General features: G+C 42.3%; 1 protein-coding gene across 14 annotated transcripts in view; it reads right to left on the reverse strand.

Moving 5' to 3' along the window:
• COL6A3 (collagen type VI alpha 3 chain) overlaps nt 1-18,505 on the reverse strand; it is a 107,852-nt gene that overhangs the window by 64,230 nt on the left and 25,117 nt on the right. For 10 of the 14 annotated variants that reach the window (XM_081849252.1, XM_081849262.1, XM_081849264.1 and 7 more), the window contains exons 2-6: nt 17,494-17,634; nt 14,612-15,229; nt 9,196-9,798; nt 2,856-3,458; nt 266-844 (exon numbers count right to left, since the gene is read on the reverse strand). In XM_081849252.1, coding sequence (XP_081705378.1) covers nt 266-844; nt 2,856-3,458; nt 9,196-9,798; nt 14,612-15,229; nt 17,494-17,584 — 2,494 coding nt within the window. In that variant the 5' untranslated portion in view covers nt 17,585-17,634. The remainder of the gene's footprint in view (nt 1-265; nt 845-2,855; nt 3,459-9,195; nt 9,799-14,611; nt 15,230-17,493; nt 17,635-18,505) is intronic. The other 4 variants (XM_081849254.1, XM_081849256.1, XM_081849253.1 and 1 more) reach the window with 3 other exon arrangements.

Here is an 18,505-nt window from a genome sequence, read left to right on the forward strand (position 1 = left end):
TGTGTGAAACAGCCCTAAGGGCTTCTTCAGAAAATTCAGACATGGAAGGAACATGTTAGGGATGCTGCGGCAGTCACACGTGGCAGCCTTCATCCGTGATGCTCGTTACATGCATGGAAACAGGTTCCCTACATGAATTTAAAAATGTGTGCAATGCCTCTAAGACACAGCTGTGGCAAAATGTTTCATGCCATTTGAAACATACCTGCAAGATAAAACATAATCATTCTTAAATCCATTTTGAATAAAGAAAGGAACAAATTACCTGCTGAATCTTCAACATAATATGTTGTTATTTGACCAATCATTTCCTGTGGCACGTTTGCCAGAGAACTGAATTCATCCTTAAGAAATACCATTTGTGGATTGTATGCAATCCGCTGAAGTTCTGTCAAATCAGCATCTTTAACACCAACGCAGAAGGTCAACACTCCTGCACGAGCTAAAGAATGGGCAGCCTGTTCGAATGAATCAACAGATCGCCCTGCCGCAAGGTAGACTAGAACCTGAGGGACGCTTTCATCTATCCTGCTCCCACCGGCTTCGGTGAAATGATTTTCACGGACAAAGTCTAGTGCAGCACCAGTATTCAGTATTGATCCCCCAAGGAGTCTCAATTGCCTTAGATGGTCGAGTACCTCTGCCTTGGTTAGAAAAGTGTTTAAAAAGAATTCTGTTTTCGGATTCTCACTAAATTGCACTAGGCCGATTCGTATATCATCAATTCCAACATCAAGGGAGCCAACTAGGCTCACAACAAAGTCACGGACCAATGGGAAGTTGGCATTTCCAACGTTGGCTGATCCATCCAAAAGAAAGATGATATCCCTTTTATTTAACAGAACTGCAGTAGAGCACAGAAAATAATGTAAGAAATCACAGAATAACATACCAGAATTTGTCATGTGTGCATACAACATTTGCTGTACACACATGTTCACCTTGTGAGAGAGAAGAGAAACAGGACGGCCATGAAGAGATGGAAGGAAGAAACGAGTGAAGTGTCATGATGCCCCCCCCCCCACATGGTTCAAAGCACACCCAACTACATTTTAGGTTTTCTGTCTACAGGTGATGCAAGCAGGGACTCTTTCATGTTTAAAATTGCCAGTGAACTTCAGTGTAAATGGATTTTTAAACTGGATCTGAAAGCTCAGAACAATTTTAAGTATCCAATTGATATTATCAGGCATCAAAAATGGACTGGAAAGTTCCAAAACAGCCTGATCCTCAGCACTCACTTGACAATGTCTTTGGACCAAGGCCAGATCCTAGAGGCTTTTATACTTGTCATAAATGTGTCAGCACATGTGCACAGGCCCACAGATGTGTCTGTTGAAGCACCAGGGCACCTGCTAAATCCCCTCCTGGGATGTATTGGGTCCTTTCTGTTCCCTTCCCAAATGAGTCTATGGAGCACCTGAAAAAGCAGCAATGGATTGATCCATATCTAGAAGGAATTCAATTCCCCCACATGACTAGAGCAGGGACACTCTCGCGAGACCCCACCCCTTGCGTCCTGTGCCCAGCCCTGACAATGTCCATGTCTGACTGCGCTGGTCCACTTCAGCCCTGCTTTCTGCAGCCATGTCTTCATCTAACTCACACCTGACATCAGATATAACACCAGATGTGCCTGGTTTAGGGCAGTGGTTCCTAACTGGTAGCCCACAGACCCCAGGGGGTCCACGTAACCCACCCAGGGGATCCATGGCACCATTCACATAACAAAAACTACTGCAACTGAGAGAATGAGCATGTGCACCCTCTACTTATGCAGTTGCCTTATTGCCCATCTAACATGTTTTATTTATTAATGGAGGTGCTTTTAGCTTATGCTGGTCTATGACCGTAGTAAAGATTTGGAAAACTACCAAAGAGATATCAGTATTTTCCAAAGTAATGAGTCCATGGCTTGGCTTTTTGAAAAACAAGGGGTCTACAGAACTTAGCTAATTGGGAACCACTGGTTTAGGGGGAACAGCCTTGTGGGCCAAATTTGGAAGCTTAGCAGTCCAAATTTGGCCCTCAGGTCAGAGGTTCTCCACCCCACACAGCTATTAAATGTGTAAATATGGCAATAGTTTGAAAGCCTAATTGTAAGATTAGAAATGGATAATTGTAATTTATGCCCATATGCTAATACCTGCAGGGAATGAAACAGGGGGTGGGGAGGGAGAGGAAAGACAGAGGGAGGGAGGGAGAGAGAGAGAGAGAATATATATATATATATACATATTGAAGTATAAGAACATTTAGAACATTTTTAATTTATATTTTAAAATAAAAATGCCACTGTTTATATGCATCATGCAAGACTGTATTAGTAAGAGACATACATTTTGAAAAAGCTTGTTAAGTGACAGATATTCCCGTGATATTCATCTTAATTTAGGATAATGCTTTAAAATTTAGCAAATCTAGAATAACTGAGCTACGTATTAGGAAAAAAATCAGGATTATTATAAAAGCTCCTTAGAAAACTAACACTATTGTTCTGCATTAGTTTTGCCATCTTCATCACTGCTCAGGATTCTTAAAAGTGTTCACTGCAAAAGATTTATATCCCATAAGTGCAGTCTTTCATGTCCTGGGTGCATTTAGCAGTCTACCAGCTCCCTAGAGATGCAAATGACAGAAGAGATAGACAGAAGGCCTGTTTCAAGAGTTGGTTGCAGCAAACGAGCCTGCCAAACAGACCCTGCCCTGGAGAAATCTAAAGTGACGAATAAACCCATCGTAAATTATCATTAGCGTTGCTGAGGATGAATAACCGGGGTGGGGAGGCTGTTTTTAAAACAGTATTATTTACAAAGGTCAAATGCATTTTAGAACTTAACAAGAACAGTGTTTACCTTTTCCACTTGGTGTTACTTCAATCCATCCAGACAGTGTCTTCAGGGGTGACAAAATATCATTGAGAGTATTTACCAGGATAGGTGTGCGGAACTCGGAAGGACTGAATACTAGGGATGGTTCGTAGGCAATTTGTTCTAGTTCTGCACGATCTGCTTTTCGGGACCCAACAGCCAGGATGAATATGCGATTCCTTTTCACTTCCTGTGCTGGTTCGGCAACAACATCTTGGGACTTTCCACCAGTAATAAGGACCAGCATTGATGGTATGCCTTCATTGATCCTGCTTCCAGCAGCGCTGGTGAATAAGTTGTCTTTCACATACCTTAGTGCGGAGCCTGTGTTGAGTGCAGCACCACCCATTGGCCTTATTTTCCTGACACTTGCAAGGACATCTTTTCTGTTCTGGAAGGTATTGAAATAGAACTCGGGTCTTACAGTTTCTGCATATTGTGCCACCGCAACTTGAACAAGGTCCGGTCCAATTTCCAGTTTCTGGATGACTTTGGCCACAAAATCACGAATTGCATTAAAAGGGGCAGCTCCCAAGGCTGCTGTGCCATCTATCAGGAAGACTATGTCCCTCCTATTGACTTCAACAACTGCAAGCAACAATATACAAACATATAATCAGTAGCATTACTTACTTAACTCGCTCAATCAATTCCTTATCACTACATACCTTCTAGGGGCTACATCTTACAAAAGGTGTCTTTCTTTGTTGTTGCCGTCCCCCCCCACCCCACCCCCACATTTGTTTACGCTGAGTTATACTGAACTGTATTGTAATTCAAATGTACTAAATCCAAATGATCATTTCTACACAAGGTTTTAATAGCGCTGCAGAAGATCCCTCTGCAATAGTCACACAGTCAGTTCAGGGCTCTGCACTGTGAAATAAGGATGGTAAGAAGAGTTCTGTTGTGTCAGATCAATGGGGGGTCACTAGGCCTGCACCTTGTTCCCAGCAGAGGCCAGTCTGATGCCTTTAGGAAGACATGAAGGCAATAAGCCTCTGGAGCAGGTCTCCTCCCTTTTTGCTATGGAGCTGCCTTTCCTTCCCACAAACCTGTCTTCTCCCAACAATCTACCACCAACCATCTGAAGATATCAGTCTCACTGCCCAGCTCTGCTCTTCTCAGGATGGACCACCACTTCCATTTATATACCTCCAGCCTCGACACATCAGCCCAGTAAACTGCCCCACCCCCAAGCTCCCTCCCGGGCCCTCCCCCATCTTCTTCTTTACCAGCCCTGATCCCACCCCCACCCCCCAGCACCAGGAAGATGAGGACATGAGCCCAATGGCACCACATTTGCTTCATAGCCAGAACTTCCATGTGCTCATCTGAACCACTTCTTCCCTCCTGGATTTGCTAACGCGGCTCAACTGGGCAATTGGATTCTATAATAGGAAAGTGACTAGAAGGGCCAGAATCCAGTCCAGGAAACTTTTTTAAAAATAAAATAAAGAAAAGTTATTTCTTTGATCTTTCCATGTCCATGCTTCTGATTTTTTAAATGGAATTAATCTGTCTCCTAAAACGAATGTGGTAAAGATTTTACTACTCCTACAAAGCAAAATGAACTCAGCACTCAGTAGGGAGAAAGCTAGTATGGGGGGTATACTACGGGTGTGTGTGTGTGTGTGGTTCAGTACCATACAATATACAAAAAGACATAATTAATCAAAGTCTAATTAAGTCAGTAGTAATTCTGGAGCTGTGAACAACAGGGCAGGGTAGCTTGAATTCAGGCTTGAAATTCACCATAATTCACTTTAGACCAGTTGCGGGGTCAAAATGTTTGGGGAAGAAAAAAAAAGTGTACTGTATAAGACCAGAGAGTTCTGTTCCTAGACAAAGATAGGTCACAACCCCTCTTCTCTGTGACGGAGGAAGTGAAGGTTCTTCTCTGCCTTTCTCTCACTTCATTTCTCGCTATATAACTGACCAGGATGGACATGACTAAACTTGCTCCAAGTTCAGACTACTAGTTTGAAACTATATGCCGTATTTTGCCCAGAAGAGTGTTCTCCTTGCTGCTGCATGGAATAATGCATGAACTAGACCTTTGGATTTAGTAAGCAAAACATCTTAAATTTACTTAAGAGTGCATGGTCCATTCATTGCGGGGGTGGGGGTGGGGGGAGAGCTTTAAAGCAGACTAAATGTCAGAGACCAGCCTGAGGATTACAGCTCTGATGAGGAATGGTGGGAAGCTTCCCCTCTTCCTGCTCCTGTCCTGGATCCTGAAGCTGCCCAGGAACAGTGGAGCAGCATAGATTTAGAAAACTGGCTTGCAGAGGGACATAGTTCAGAAAACAACAGCTGGGCAGAGCTGAGTGGGGAACAGCTAGGAGAAGCAGAACAGGAAGAGAGAGAGATAACGGACTCCCCTTCACTAAAAAGTGTTCAGCCTTTATCTCCAAGGGCAAGGAGAGCTGATCAGGTTGCTATGCAGAAGGCTCAGTGGTTGTGAGATCAGGTTGCAAGAAGGGGGAAGTGATGAAGATAACTTGGGGAGCGGGAGTAGGAGTGAAGCACCTTTATTCAGAGAATGGCTGCGTTGTTCTTTTGCTCTGACCATTAAACACTCTTAAACAGGTAAGGGACTCTAATTTCTTTGTTCTGCTGATGCACAGCCTGGGGGGGGGGGTGTTTCTCTGAAGCCTGACACTAAATGGGATATGCAAAAGGGTTTAACAACCTATATTCCATGCTATACTGCTGCTTTATTCTGTTTTTAATGATGCTGGGGGCTCTCTCCCACTGGAGAGATGTAAAGCCCCATGTTTTGAATCTAAGTGCTCAGCTGATTCTTTTATTAATTACCCACATATGGGTCAGCTCTATTTTCCCTCCATAGTTTTATTATCACAAAGGCTTTCAATCCAAATTCCTGGAAAATGACTGGTAACTAGCAGAAACTGCTAGTTCACAAGGAGCTCAAAATACAGTTTTAGCAAGTTATGTGACACTATGCCTAATGTAATATTAATTAGAGCAGGGAAGAAGGACTCACTGTGATATGATCAAGGTTGTAATATCAAGTGACAATTCAGGATTTAAAGTTTGCTCAGGGTCTTCACTAACAACATTGTGTAAATACCATTAAATACCAACATTATGTAAAGAGCATCACATGGAAACGCCATTTAGCTTTCTGCCGGAATGGTACTTGTTAATCTACTTGCACTTTGACATGCTTTCGAACTGCTAGGTTGGCAGGAGCTGGGACTGATTAAATACCATTACAGGGCACCTAATGGCAACTTGCACTGTGAATCTACAGCAAACACATATTATACCTGTGAATTTCAGGTGATTAGTCCTATGACTAGTGTTCACTGCAGACACAGAGAAAGACTGCAATATAAGCCTATGTTCCACATAGAAGAGCTTGCAGGATTATAACTAGTGTGCTTAGAGGACCAAAGTAGTGGAAAATCATTTGTGCCTTTGCACTGTTTTAGTAATACTAGTTTTCTGTGAGGTAGAAAATACAAGTTTCCAGGCATTCTTGCAAAGGAACAATTTCCTTGACACAGCAAAATAGAAAAACACATTCCTGCAAAACCTTAAAAAGATGCCTTATACAGCCAGTATCTATACAGCAATGGTTTCAAACAGGCATCCTTCCTAGGCTTACTTTGTTGTTTAATCTGGGACCTTCTGCATGGAAAGAATATGCTCTACACTGATCATGTTAGAATCCCATGTTCCATGTATATGCAGGAAAGTTCTGCCATGTGACTCCTCACCTGCAGCCTGAAGTGGGCCATCTTTAGGTTTACCATCTTTGTGAGAAAGAGACCATAATCTTTCTGTCAGTTTGCTTTTCAGTTTAAAAGCCTAGGAAGGATCTATGCATGTTCCCTAAATGTGTGAAAACAAATTGTGCCGTATACAAAGAAATCTTGAGTCTGAAGGCGGCTATCTCAGCATGATGGTCCACCCAAGTTCCTCCTTGCCACTTATCATGGAACTCTGGGCTGAAGTCCAATCAACATGTAGACAACACTGATCTCTACCTCTTGTTTCCATTGTCCAATCTCAGGCAGGCAGAGGAATTAAACTGGATTAAACTGAATCCAGACAAAACAGAAGGGATGTTGCTAGAGTACGGTACTAGCAGTCTAGATCAGGTGAATGGTATCGTTCTAGATGGGGTTTCACTCCCCTTGTAAAATCAAGCTCACAGCTTTGGGCTGAGGGGTCTCCTGGATCCATATCTTTCTCTGGATGCCCAGAGTTTGTTACTGGAGTTCTTTTTCTTTCCTTTTTTAAAAAATCAGCTTCAGCTCATTCAACACCTGCAGACTTTCCACACCTGATGGAACTATGCATTTTAACTTCCACTGCATATTACTAGCTTCCTCTGCTTTGTCCTGATGGTTTATATAATTTCGCTAAAAGACTCAATCATATTCTATACGGAAGCAGAAAAGATTAATTATTCTTTGGGGGTAAATTTGTAATTCCAGTTTGTATCTGAAATTATCTCTACGTTGCAAATGCATTGTAAATTATACTAAACTATACTTTAAAAAACTTATTCTAGAAAGTTCTGATGAATTGATCCTTGAATTACAATGGCGCTTCTTGGCGGGGGGAGGAGCAACACTTGCGCCACCCTGTTGTCAAGAGCACTTTGTGGTTGTGAGATGGGAAGGAACGCTGGGGCAGAGACACGAACAACAAAACTGCCTGTCCCCAGTAGACGTAATTGGGCACTTGGGACAACTGATAGCTCTTGGGTTGGAGGAAAGTGAGGTTATGTGTATTTTAGGAAAAACACCCGAAGATTCATTTTTCATGAGGAAGGAATACTTCGTAAGACGAGGTCTGGGGACATCTAAAAGAGCTACTATGCAACAAAGTATTCATTATTCTATTAATTATTCTACTGTATATGGTGTAGAGTGGTTGGCTTGTCATAGCCTACCCTTTGCCTTCGAGTCATGTGCAGAAACCCTCTTTGGATCATACCCAACTCTACCTCTCTTTTAAATCAGAACCAGTGAAGGCAGTGTGACTGTCTCGAGGCGGTTGGAGGATGGATGGTGGCTAACAGATTGAGGTTGAATCCTGACAAGACAGAAGTACTGTTTTGGAGGGACGGGGTGGGTGGGTATGGGAGACTCCCTGGTCCTGAATGGGGCAACTGTGCCCCTGAAGGAGCAGGTGCACAGCCTGGGAGTCATTTTGGACTTACAGTTGGACTCACAGGTCAATTCTGTGTCCAGGGCAGCTCCATCTGGTATGCAGACTGAGACCCTACCTGCCCGTGGACTGTCTCACTAGAGTGGTACATGCTCTGGTTATCTCCCGCTTGGACTACTACCATGCGCTCTATGTGGGGCTACCTTTGAAGGTTACCCGGAAACTACAATTAATCCAGAATGCGGCAGCTAGACTGGTGACTGAGAGTGGCCACTGAGACCATATAACACCAGTCCTGAGAGACCTACATTGGCTCCCAGTACGTTTATGAGCACAATTCAAAGTGTTGGTGCTGACCTTTAAAGCCCTAAATGGCCTCAGCCCAGTATACCTGAAGGAGTGTCTCCACCCCTATCGTTTGATTCAGACACTGAGATTACTAAAGTAAAGCACTAACAGCACCACCCACCATGCAGAATTTCTAATTCTTACAAATAGAGTAAACTTCATTTGAATATCCCTTTAGCAATCAATAACATTAAAAAGTAAGGCCTGAGGGTGCCATTAAAACTGCACAGTGTTGGTTATTTCCATCATGCACCCAAGTTTTACCATGGAAGGGGCACCATAAGGATTCTGTTCTCCAGTGCCAAAGATCTTGTAGGTCAGCAGTGGGGCTCAGAGATCTTGCCTCTTTCCCACCCCCCAGCCACACTTGACCACAACGGCAATTGTTCCATCTGCACTTGTGCATTTTATATACAGTGGTACCTCGGGTTACAAACGCTTTGGGTTTCAAACACTTCATTTTACAAACTCCGCCAACCCGGAAGTAGTACCTCGGGTTGAGAACTTTGCCCCAGGTTGAGAATGAAAATTGCACACCGGTGGCACGGCAGCAGCAGGAGGCCCCATTAGCGAAAGCGCGCCTCAGGTTAAGAATGGTTTCGGTTAAGAACGAACTTCCGGGACGAGTTAAGTTCATAACCCGAGGTACCACTGGATGTAGATATATATTTTCAAAGTCCTATATGAATTTGCTACAGGAGCCTATGTAAAGCCATGATGCACTCTGACTCCTCAGGCAATTAAGAGGGCTGTTTATAAGCTCCCATAAATGAGTATAAATAACTGAATGCAATACAATGGTTCATTAAAATAAAAAAATACATACCTTCTGTAAGCATGGTTGGGCCATCTAACAAAATGAGCCTCTGGGCCACTCCAACAATGTTTGGCAGTAACAGATCTTGAAGTTCGCCAAGGTTACTTGTGTCCAGGGCAGTATACACGAAGCTTCCGTCAGTAGCAATTTGCTGAAGCTCTACATTGTCAGCATTCTCGACCCCAATGCTAAATGAAAATATACTCGCTTTCTTTATGGCCAAAATCCCCTCTCTAAGGTCATCGCTAGACTCACTGCCGCTTATCAGCACTAAGATCTGGGGGACACCCTCCTCTATCCTGCTGCCTCCTGACCGGGTAAAGTGGTTTTGCACCACATGCTCAAGAGCTTCCCCGATATTCGCTTCCTCGCCACCCGGTAGGCTAAGCGCCTTCACTGCATTTAAAATGTCAGCTTTCTGGGTGTAGCTGTTCAAGAAGAATGCAGTTCTGGGTTGATCACTATACGTCACTACCCCAATGCGTATGTGCTCATCTCCAACTGTGAGTTTTTCAATAAAATTTGCAAGGAAATCACGGATGGCTGCGATAGCGCCAGCGCCGATGTTGTTTGATCCGTCAATAAGGAAAATAATGTCAGCAGATTCTTGTGCTTAAAAAAAAAGAGAGAGAGAAATGCAACAGGTGAAAGCATTAAACAAAGTGATTCCATGCAAGTTGTTCTGACATGTTTCTTCGGAAACCAGCAAGAAACACGAATATGGAGGAACGAAACACAAGGTGGCCAAGATCAAATTGCCTGCTAGTTCTGCATTCTGATTGAATATGAATGACCAGATCATATCTATTAATTGCATAAGAACATTGTACCTGAAATAATTTTCACATAGGTCTACTTGAGGGTTGGGGAGTGACATATTTTCATTGTATAGTTTATTACGTTTTGCATTTGTGGGCAGATGACTCCCACCTCTTTGTGCACACTGATACCTGAGGCTGTGCTATACAACATCACCCTCATGCTTAAGGCATGTGGCCTTTATGGTCGCTATCTTCTGTGACATGGCCCATGCACAACACCTTCTCAGGCTGTGCTTCCAGGCGCATTTGGCCAACAAATAACCAGGGAGATGAGAGAGCAAGGAAGTCCCCTTTTGTAGGCAGAAATCCTTGCAATAAGAGGGAAAACTTTACAGGCTACAAACCTTAAAGTACAAGTAAAGTGGTTAAAATGTTAATCTAATGATAAATTATAAAACAACTTTAGAGCTTAGAGAAATCCTGGAAAGAAGGGAATTGTGTATATTTAAAAAAAAAAGTTCAAATGCGTTTAACAATTCCAATCAAGAATTGACCAGGATATAAGGCAATGTTTTCAAAGGTCAAATAAGTATCACAGTATATTGACCATATATTTGTTCTTTATATTTAAGGTATGTCTACATGTTTACTAATGATATAAACACAAAAATTATTTATTTATTTTAGTTATTTATATCCCTTTTTTCTCTAAGGAGTAGAAAGAAAACCTATATAAATATGCTTGTAGACATGATTTATAGGAATATTGTTCAAAATTGCATTTCTAATGAAGACATTTCTGCTTTTATTCTTCACGTACCATATGTCTACTGGATATTCAATCAAGTAATGCAGAATCATGTTAAAACAAGGTGATGAAGTCAGTCACAACACAATTATCCAACCTTATATATGAGAATTCTTCCTGAATGATCAGCTGTTTTGGATATAAGAAATGTATAATTACGTGGAACATCTCAGGGGGAGGTAAGCTGGCACTGGATCACAGATTAATTACCATAATTACCATTAATTAATTACCATAGTCATTAGTCAGGTGAAGTCACCCATGGCTTGCTATAATCTGCACTGTCCTAAACTAATCTGAGTGTTTGGGAATCTGATCAAAATCACTGTGTCTTAACACGTCAGTCTCCATATGTGGAGTTTTCTTGTAAAACTGTTGATCTGGAACAGCGCCTGCTCTGGTTCTTTTATCCACAAGCAGCTGAATGTGGATCATGTTTAGCTTCACACAATAGACAAGTGTCCTCTGCTCACAGCAAAATTTAGTGCATCACTATAAAATGGCCAAAACTGGGGCTGAACTGATGACACAAGAATACTACAGTATTTCATGAATATTTAAATTCATCAAGATGATTAGAGGAAAAGCCACCAAACTCTGGTATTACATTATCTTTAAAGTATATTTAGATCAAATTTGGCCAGCATTTGCTCTTTTACAGTGACTATCTCACAGTTTATGCTACCAGTGGAGAGAACGATGGACTCAGACCACTGAGATTTTGGCCCAAAATTTTAAGCAAGTCCCGATAGCTGATCTTGAACAACAAGATCATTTGTAACTTGATCTTCCATAACTCTAGCCCTTAGCCCCCTGAGGAAGGGACAGGATACACCTGTGATGAATAAATATACTGAACATTCTGGAATGCTTAAATTTTTCTGTTTTGCCATTTTAACTATCACACTCTTTGTCAGCCACAAAAACCTAGTGTGCTGGTATTTACTACATGACCTGAAGGTCCCATAAACCGAAATACTGCTGATCTTGAAGAAATAGGGAGGAAGTATACATAACAGCTGGATAATTTGTCACCACTGAAATACCATTATACTGAAGTACACAATGAAGGATTAGGCTGGTGGTGGAGGGCAAATTAAAGCATGCTTTGTTACACAACTAAGCAAAGGATTGTTGGCTTAGAAAGGAAGCAGTGACTTAGTCATTAACCATGATGCAGTAAAATATGTAACAGGACAATGACAAAAGTAAACTCTGAACTGGTCAAGTAATTCATTTCCAGTATGACCAAAATCTGTCCTTTAATACAACTTTGGGAACATATCATCATGACATTTAATATGTGGAGGCTGTAAAAAGCACCTGTTGGGTTTAACATTCTATCTCAGGTAAAAAAGTATTTGTAATTGATTAAATATCATGTTATGCCTTGATATATATAAGCTTATTAAGCCAATTATATGTCCATTTCTAGAAAAGGAACATTACTTTTGGATGCCGGCAACTATAGTAATATTTTTGAATAATACACCCTGTATTGTATATAGTTATATACATTCTGTGAATAACTGGAATAACCCTTGTGCACAGTTACCTTTAAGCACTGTTTAACTCATATGCCATTTGCAATATATATTTCACAAGCCAGCTCTCCACGCTGGGCTCTGCCAGACCATGAACTCATATATACCACTGCATAAAGATGAACCAAGAATCTCGTGGTGATGGGAGGGCTAAATCAGAGCTTCTGCTCAGATAAGAGGATCCCACCATATTGGTTCCAATACAGATTAAACTCTGGCAGAAGGCTCTCAAAGAGGCCCAGAGATGAATGTGTACTTTCCTAAACCCTTAGAGGTAAAGGGAAGATCCTACAATATGTGTTTCACATCTCTCTGCCTCCTGCATGCTCAAGTTCTCTAAAGGACGGTGTGAAGATATATTGCCTTGAATTGACCTTTTTTGCATGGTGATTCTTTACATCAAAATCTGGGAATGAGTTCCAATTCCTTTAAAGCCAGTGATGGAAGTCGTTCCTGGCAACAAAGGTTACCATAGGTTTCTGATATGCTTTTTAAAATTTTACTTAAAAACATTAAAAATTCATTCTGATATCTAAACGGCCAGCTCATCAGTGACCTCAATGAATCTGAATATTGCCCCATAAGATTTGCACAAAAATGAGAGAAACATCTGTTTGCCTGTGTATCATGCAGCAATGCAATGGCAGATGATGGAGCACATAATGGAGTTAATCAGACAGGACAAGATGAGTGTTATAACCTGCATATTGCTGTCAACCTGCAACATTCAAAACATCCATTTCTCCTTTCATGCATCCCAGGGTATAAAAACAAAGGTCTGAGAAGTCCACAATGCGAGAGAATCGTTCTATCATATTAAACTCAATAGTTTTTCACATTCAGGATTCCCTTTAAAAAATCATTTTGCTCCCGTTTCCTTCCATTTAATGAGGAACAGGAAGATATGAAGTAAGAGGAAATCTTCCACTTTGCCTGACTTCCATTTCTCTCTCTTTCATCATAGGAGTTTCCTTGATTAGACTTGCCAGGTGTGCTTTTCTCCCATCCCTTTTATACAGCCCCTCCCTACCTCTCATAGTGAGCAGTAGAGGAGGGGTCCTACAAAAGGGATGGGAGAAAAGGACATGGGGAGGGGGCAGAGGTAGATGGCAGCTGCCACAGCACCTGGAAAGATTAACAGGTAAAGGGGAATCTCCAGGTGGCCATCAAGGAAACTGGGCTTGACCAGCGACATGTTCCCACTGCCATTGCAAAGGCCCACTTCCTGGGTAAACTATTGCAAATAAGAAAACAATAAGGGAGCTCTTTGTCCACCATTTCAAGCCCGTATATTACCTGAGAACAGGAAGGAGGCCACCTGATCTTGGGAAAGCCCTTGGGCACATAGATACTGTTTTCACATAAAGTGTAGCTCTAGGAAGGCACATCAGTGGAGCATAGCTGTCAACTTTTCCCTTTTCTTGCGAGGAATCCTATTCGGAATAAGGGAATTTCCCTTAAAAAAGGGGAAACGTTGACAGCTATGGAGTGGCGAGGGGAGCTTAAGTTTCGCAAGCAACATTCATTTAGTTCTAGTTCTGTATCTGCAGTAAATGTAAGCTAAGGTGTGCTGATAAGAGTCTTGACAGATCTTCATTCACTGTGATTCAGGTGTTCTTGAACACACCATTATCTCGGCTGCAGCAGCCTCCCTCACAAAATGTGGTTACGATAACAATCTTCTATGTCACATTTAAGTGTACTTTACTAATGACCACAGGATAAGGAAGCACTTTGGACTTCATTTGTATGTGATTCTGCTTTAGAGCCTATAGCAAAAAATATGCCAAATTGAGCAGCCTTTGTTTTTAACCCCTCAGATGTGCAACTTAGGGCCTTTCCAGACAATTCTGGCTTTTGTTACTCAGCAGCTGAAAAGGAGAGGGACCAGGCATCTTGTGCTAACACAGCCCCCCAGTGTGCAGAGAATTTTTTCCAGCACTCCCTTGAGTTACTTATCACTTGCTGTAGTGAGATAAGCAACATTCCACCCATCTACATGACACTCTGTAAAATTTTAAAATACTTTATATAACTCATAACTGTATACATTTATTAGAGGTTAGGCACTCCCTGAGCATAGCACTCAAGCACGGAATCCCTCGTGCAGGGTGCATGCAGGGAGATCTGCAGCAGAACTTCACTATTTTGTTATTTCTTCCTTCCATCTTTTTAATTTGATTCCTGTGGTTGCTGTTGCCGGGAAAGGCCCTTGGTCCACACATCCAAATGTCTAAAATGATGGGAAGAGCACCAATTGCAATACCTCCCTTGAGTACAAGTATTGCAATATCGCAGCAGAACAGCGTTACCTGTGATGTCTTTAATCACTCCTTTTGCTCCAGCCATTTCTGGAGTCATAGATGAGCGAATACTTGCAACTAAGTCTCCCACAATGCCGTGGAGAGCAGTAAAGTTCGCTAGGTTGAACAAGTGCATATCAAGGGGTTCGCTTGCTATTTCCTTTAATTCCCCTTCCACTGCGTCCTGCACTCCAATGGCAAACATGTTTACATCGGCGGATTTAAGAACGGATGACGGCAGAGCCACATCATCTTGGGATCGTCCATCCGTTAACACTATAATAACCTGGGGGGCGCCATCGCTCACCCTGCTTCCAGCAGCTTTAGAAAGATGGTTCCGAATTAGAAACTCTAATCCTTCTCCGGTCTTGGTTCCTCCCCCCATATAAGGCATGTGTGAAATATGGGAGAGGACATCTTGTACAGTATGGTATGTGTTTAACTGGAATTCTGTGTGTGGGTTTCCGCTGAACTGGACCAGACCAAACCGAAAATCGTTTCCACCCACATCTAATTGTTTTACAACATCATACAGAAACTCCCGAACAAGTTGGAAATGCTCCTTTCCAATGCTCCAAGAAGAATCCACTAGAAATATTATATCAGCAGCAGCACCGATTTTCACATCTTTAAAAAAAACACATGGATTTATGATTTTCCAGAGGCCACAGGCCAGGAGAGGGGAGTCTTGTTCTATAGTCATATACCCCGCTTGGCATAATTGGCAGGAGTACAGACCTTATGAACCCATAAACCCAACAAATTGGGGCAGGAGGAAGGGGGGGAAAGCTCATTCCAACAGATCAGCTTGCTCTTGTTGAATATATGGTACGCTGAATATATAATTTTATTCCTCGTAAACTTATGGCTGTTTCTTGCTACAGAAACTTCTTCCAAAGGAATATTCTCTAGATATGGGATTCCCTTACCTAAGCAGGATGAGCAAACACCCCAATGTGTTTATGTGTCATCCTTTCCCAATGATTATAAGTCATACTCAAAACCTGTTGATCCGATGGTAGCAGCTCCTGAATAGGTTACTGAAGAATACAGTGGCAGTTTGACTGTTGATTTTGTTGGCCACATTTGTGGGAAATTGAAGTTATTCCACTTGCCTTATTGTAACACTGGCTGAATCAGCAAATAACTAGAGCTATAGAAAAGTCCACCCCACATGCTACATTAGCACAATGCTGAAAATTATCACACTACACTAGTAATGGTAGATTTTTTTGTACTGATTTAAAATGTCAGTCCTTGAAATTATTTGCATGCTTCTTACAGTAAAAAAATGAAACATTTGAACCATTTTCCTGAGTTTATCTGAAGACTTAGGAAGTGCCTTGCGAACCTGCTATCAGTTTTTTAAAAAAACCAAAGACCTAAAGACCTCCTTCTTCCCTTTACATGCCTATGTAGAGACAGTGGAAATAGGAGCTGTGTTTTCCTCCCACACTGCCTCTGCTTCCATCACCAGGTTGCTTAGGCTGCAAGAATCCTTGGGAAAACTACCTCTACCACAATCACCTGGGAATTCTGCCTTGGCATTTGACTAATCAGTAGGGCAGAGGGAGGAAATGAGGGGGGAAGCGGCTGCCAACCGCCACCTGACAATTAAGCAACAACAAGCAAGTAATGGCAGAAAACAAATCACTGGAGAAGGGTCGGGTGGGGGTCACAACACTGGCTTCCTGGCAACAGGATTCCTGCTGCTTGCCAAGGGAGGGAGAAGGACAGTGGCTGGGAGGTCATTTGCCAGTGCACCCAATCTGTGCCACCCTCTGCACTTTCCCTCCCACTTCCTCCAAGTAAACAGCAGTGACCCTGCTGCCAGAAAGCTGGCATTGTGCCTCTCCACCCCCTGCCCACCCAGGGAAAGCCCCTTCTGCACAATGGGAAGCAGGGATAGTGCCTGGTGGACTGGGATCTGGCACAGAGGGCTTTGGGGGACAGCAAAGGTTGGCAGCATCAGGGAAATGTGGACATTATTTTCCAACTGGAATTTTGATCCAAGGCAGGAGAGAATTCTGGGGTTTTAAAAGCTCACTGGAATTGCATGCCAATAATTGGTGGAAAAAAGAATGGTATAAAGACTTGCTACAATCACCCCTGTGCAGTAGCCCTCAGATATTCTGTAATACTACTTAGCACATTAGAACAATAAAAAAAACTGGTCTCAGACTAATTTTTGATCACTTTTGAAAGGGGGTGGGAATAGTTTACTCTTTTGTATTGTAATAATGAGAATGAGGGTGGAAGGTGGAAGACTTCCATGGCCAACAGTATCCATATTTTTCCTGTGCTATGTATGTATACCAAGAGAGACACTGGCCATGTTTGGATGTAACTTTAAACCATAGTTTAACACAGTGAACCTTGGCAAGCCTCAAGATGACATGTTCCTCCTTCCCCTTCCATTACAGATTAACCACAGTCAGTGAAAACAAAAGAAGTTCATAAACTATGGTTTGAAGTTGGCTTGTTTCTACCAACCATAGTTAAAATGAACTACAGTTTGTCATGGCAAAATTTGCTGAGCTCTGCGTGGCTGTGCTGGAGGAGGAGAGAGCTCGAAAGCCTAAGGCTCGTTTTGAAAATTAAGCTTGGTATATCCAAATCAGCCTACTATTTCTGCCAGTAAGCAAAGGTAAGGAAAAAAGAGGTTATACAGGGGGAATTACTTAATTCACAGAGATCTGTCTCCAGGCTCTGTCATGGGATCACTGCAATGAATGTGTTTATGGAAATGCAACAGAGTTTCAGGGATATGAAGCTGCAGTTGGTACAACTGATTTGAACAAATATTTGTTAGGGCCCAAAATACATGTCCTCACTCTCTGCCAACTTCAAGACATCAAAAAGCAAGTTACCTAAAGATAATGGCAACTTACCAGCTCCTTGCTGCTGGGCATCAGCATTATGGTAGCCTGAGAGTAAGAGACAAAATATGGTTGCTAAAGGCAAATGCCGGTGTTTCCTCATTTTCTTTTTTAGGTGGGTTGGCTAGTTTCTCAAAGCTCCAGTTCTTAGATCTGAAAAGAAACAGAGATGCTGTCAGGAAAATTCCTACAGAACTTCAAATGGGAAAGCTACATAACTCACTCATTCCACGAACCAAGCACACATACCATAATGATTTTGCGTTTGTTATTAATAACTGTTTTCAATCATGCAACAAAAATGAAAACTAGGCCGTCAGTATTTACTTTGGGCCACTCAGCCTACGATTGTTACTGGCACAAATAGATTCTGTCTTCTAGGAAGAGAAAGTTATCGGCTGAGCCGCCTTCCTGGCCAGAGGTGCTTGGGAGGCAGCTATAGCACCTCAGTGCTCTGTTACCTCCCCAGCTTATAAAGTAAGATGCAAGGAAACTTCTCATGCCCTCCCTTCTCCCAGGTTCCTCTTCCTCTGAGCCTTGTGCTGATAAGAGGTGACATGGCTGAGCTCCAAAGAGTGCAGCCCACTGATCATCATACAGATTCATCCAGGCTATGTTGGCACAAGGTGTGTAATGCCGAGGTCTGAAAAACAGGGTTGCGCTCCTGCAACAGCATTCTGTGCCTGAAGTTTAAAGGGTTATCCCTGCCCCATGAAGATGGAGATGCCTCATTCCAATTAGCCAAAAGTGTTTCAGCGTCTCAACTTCTCTGCCAATTTAACTCAGCACGTACAACACAACATGAAAGACAAGGAAGTCTGAGCTCATTAACGACAAGCAACATGTTTCTGTAAAAAAAAATAAACAACTGTCAAAAACAAACCAGTTGGAAATGAAAGAGTTCCAGATCACTTAAAATTTTGAAACTCTGCACTATCTTGTCAGTGACAGCTGCTGAAGAGTGGAATGGACTCCCTCAAAAGTTGGTGGAGGTTTTGGGGCAGAGGTTGGATAGTCATCTGTC

This window comes from Podarcis erhardii, assembly GCF_964252035.2.
Source record: "Podarcis erhardii genome assembly, chromosome: 1".
NCBI classification, from domain to species: domain Eukaryota; kingdom Metazoa; phylum Chordata; class Lepidosauria; order Squamata; family Lacertidae; genus Podarcis; species Podarcis erhardii.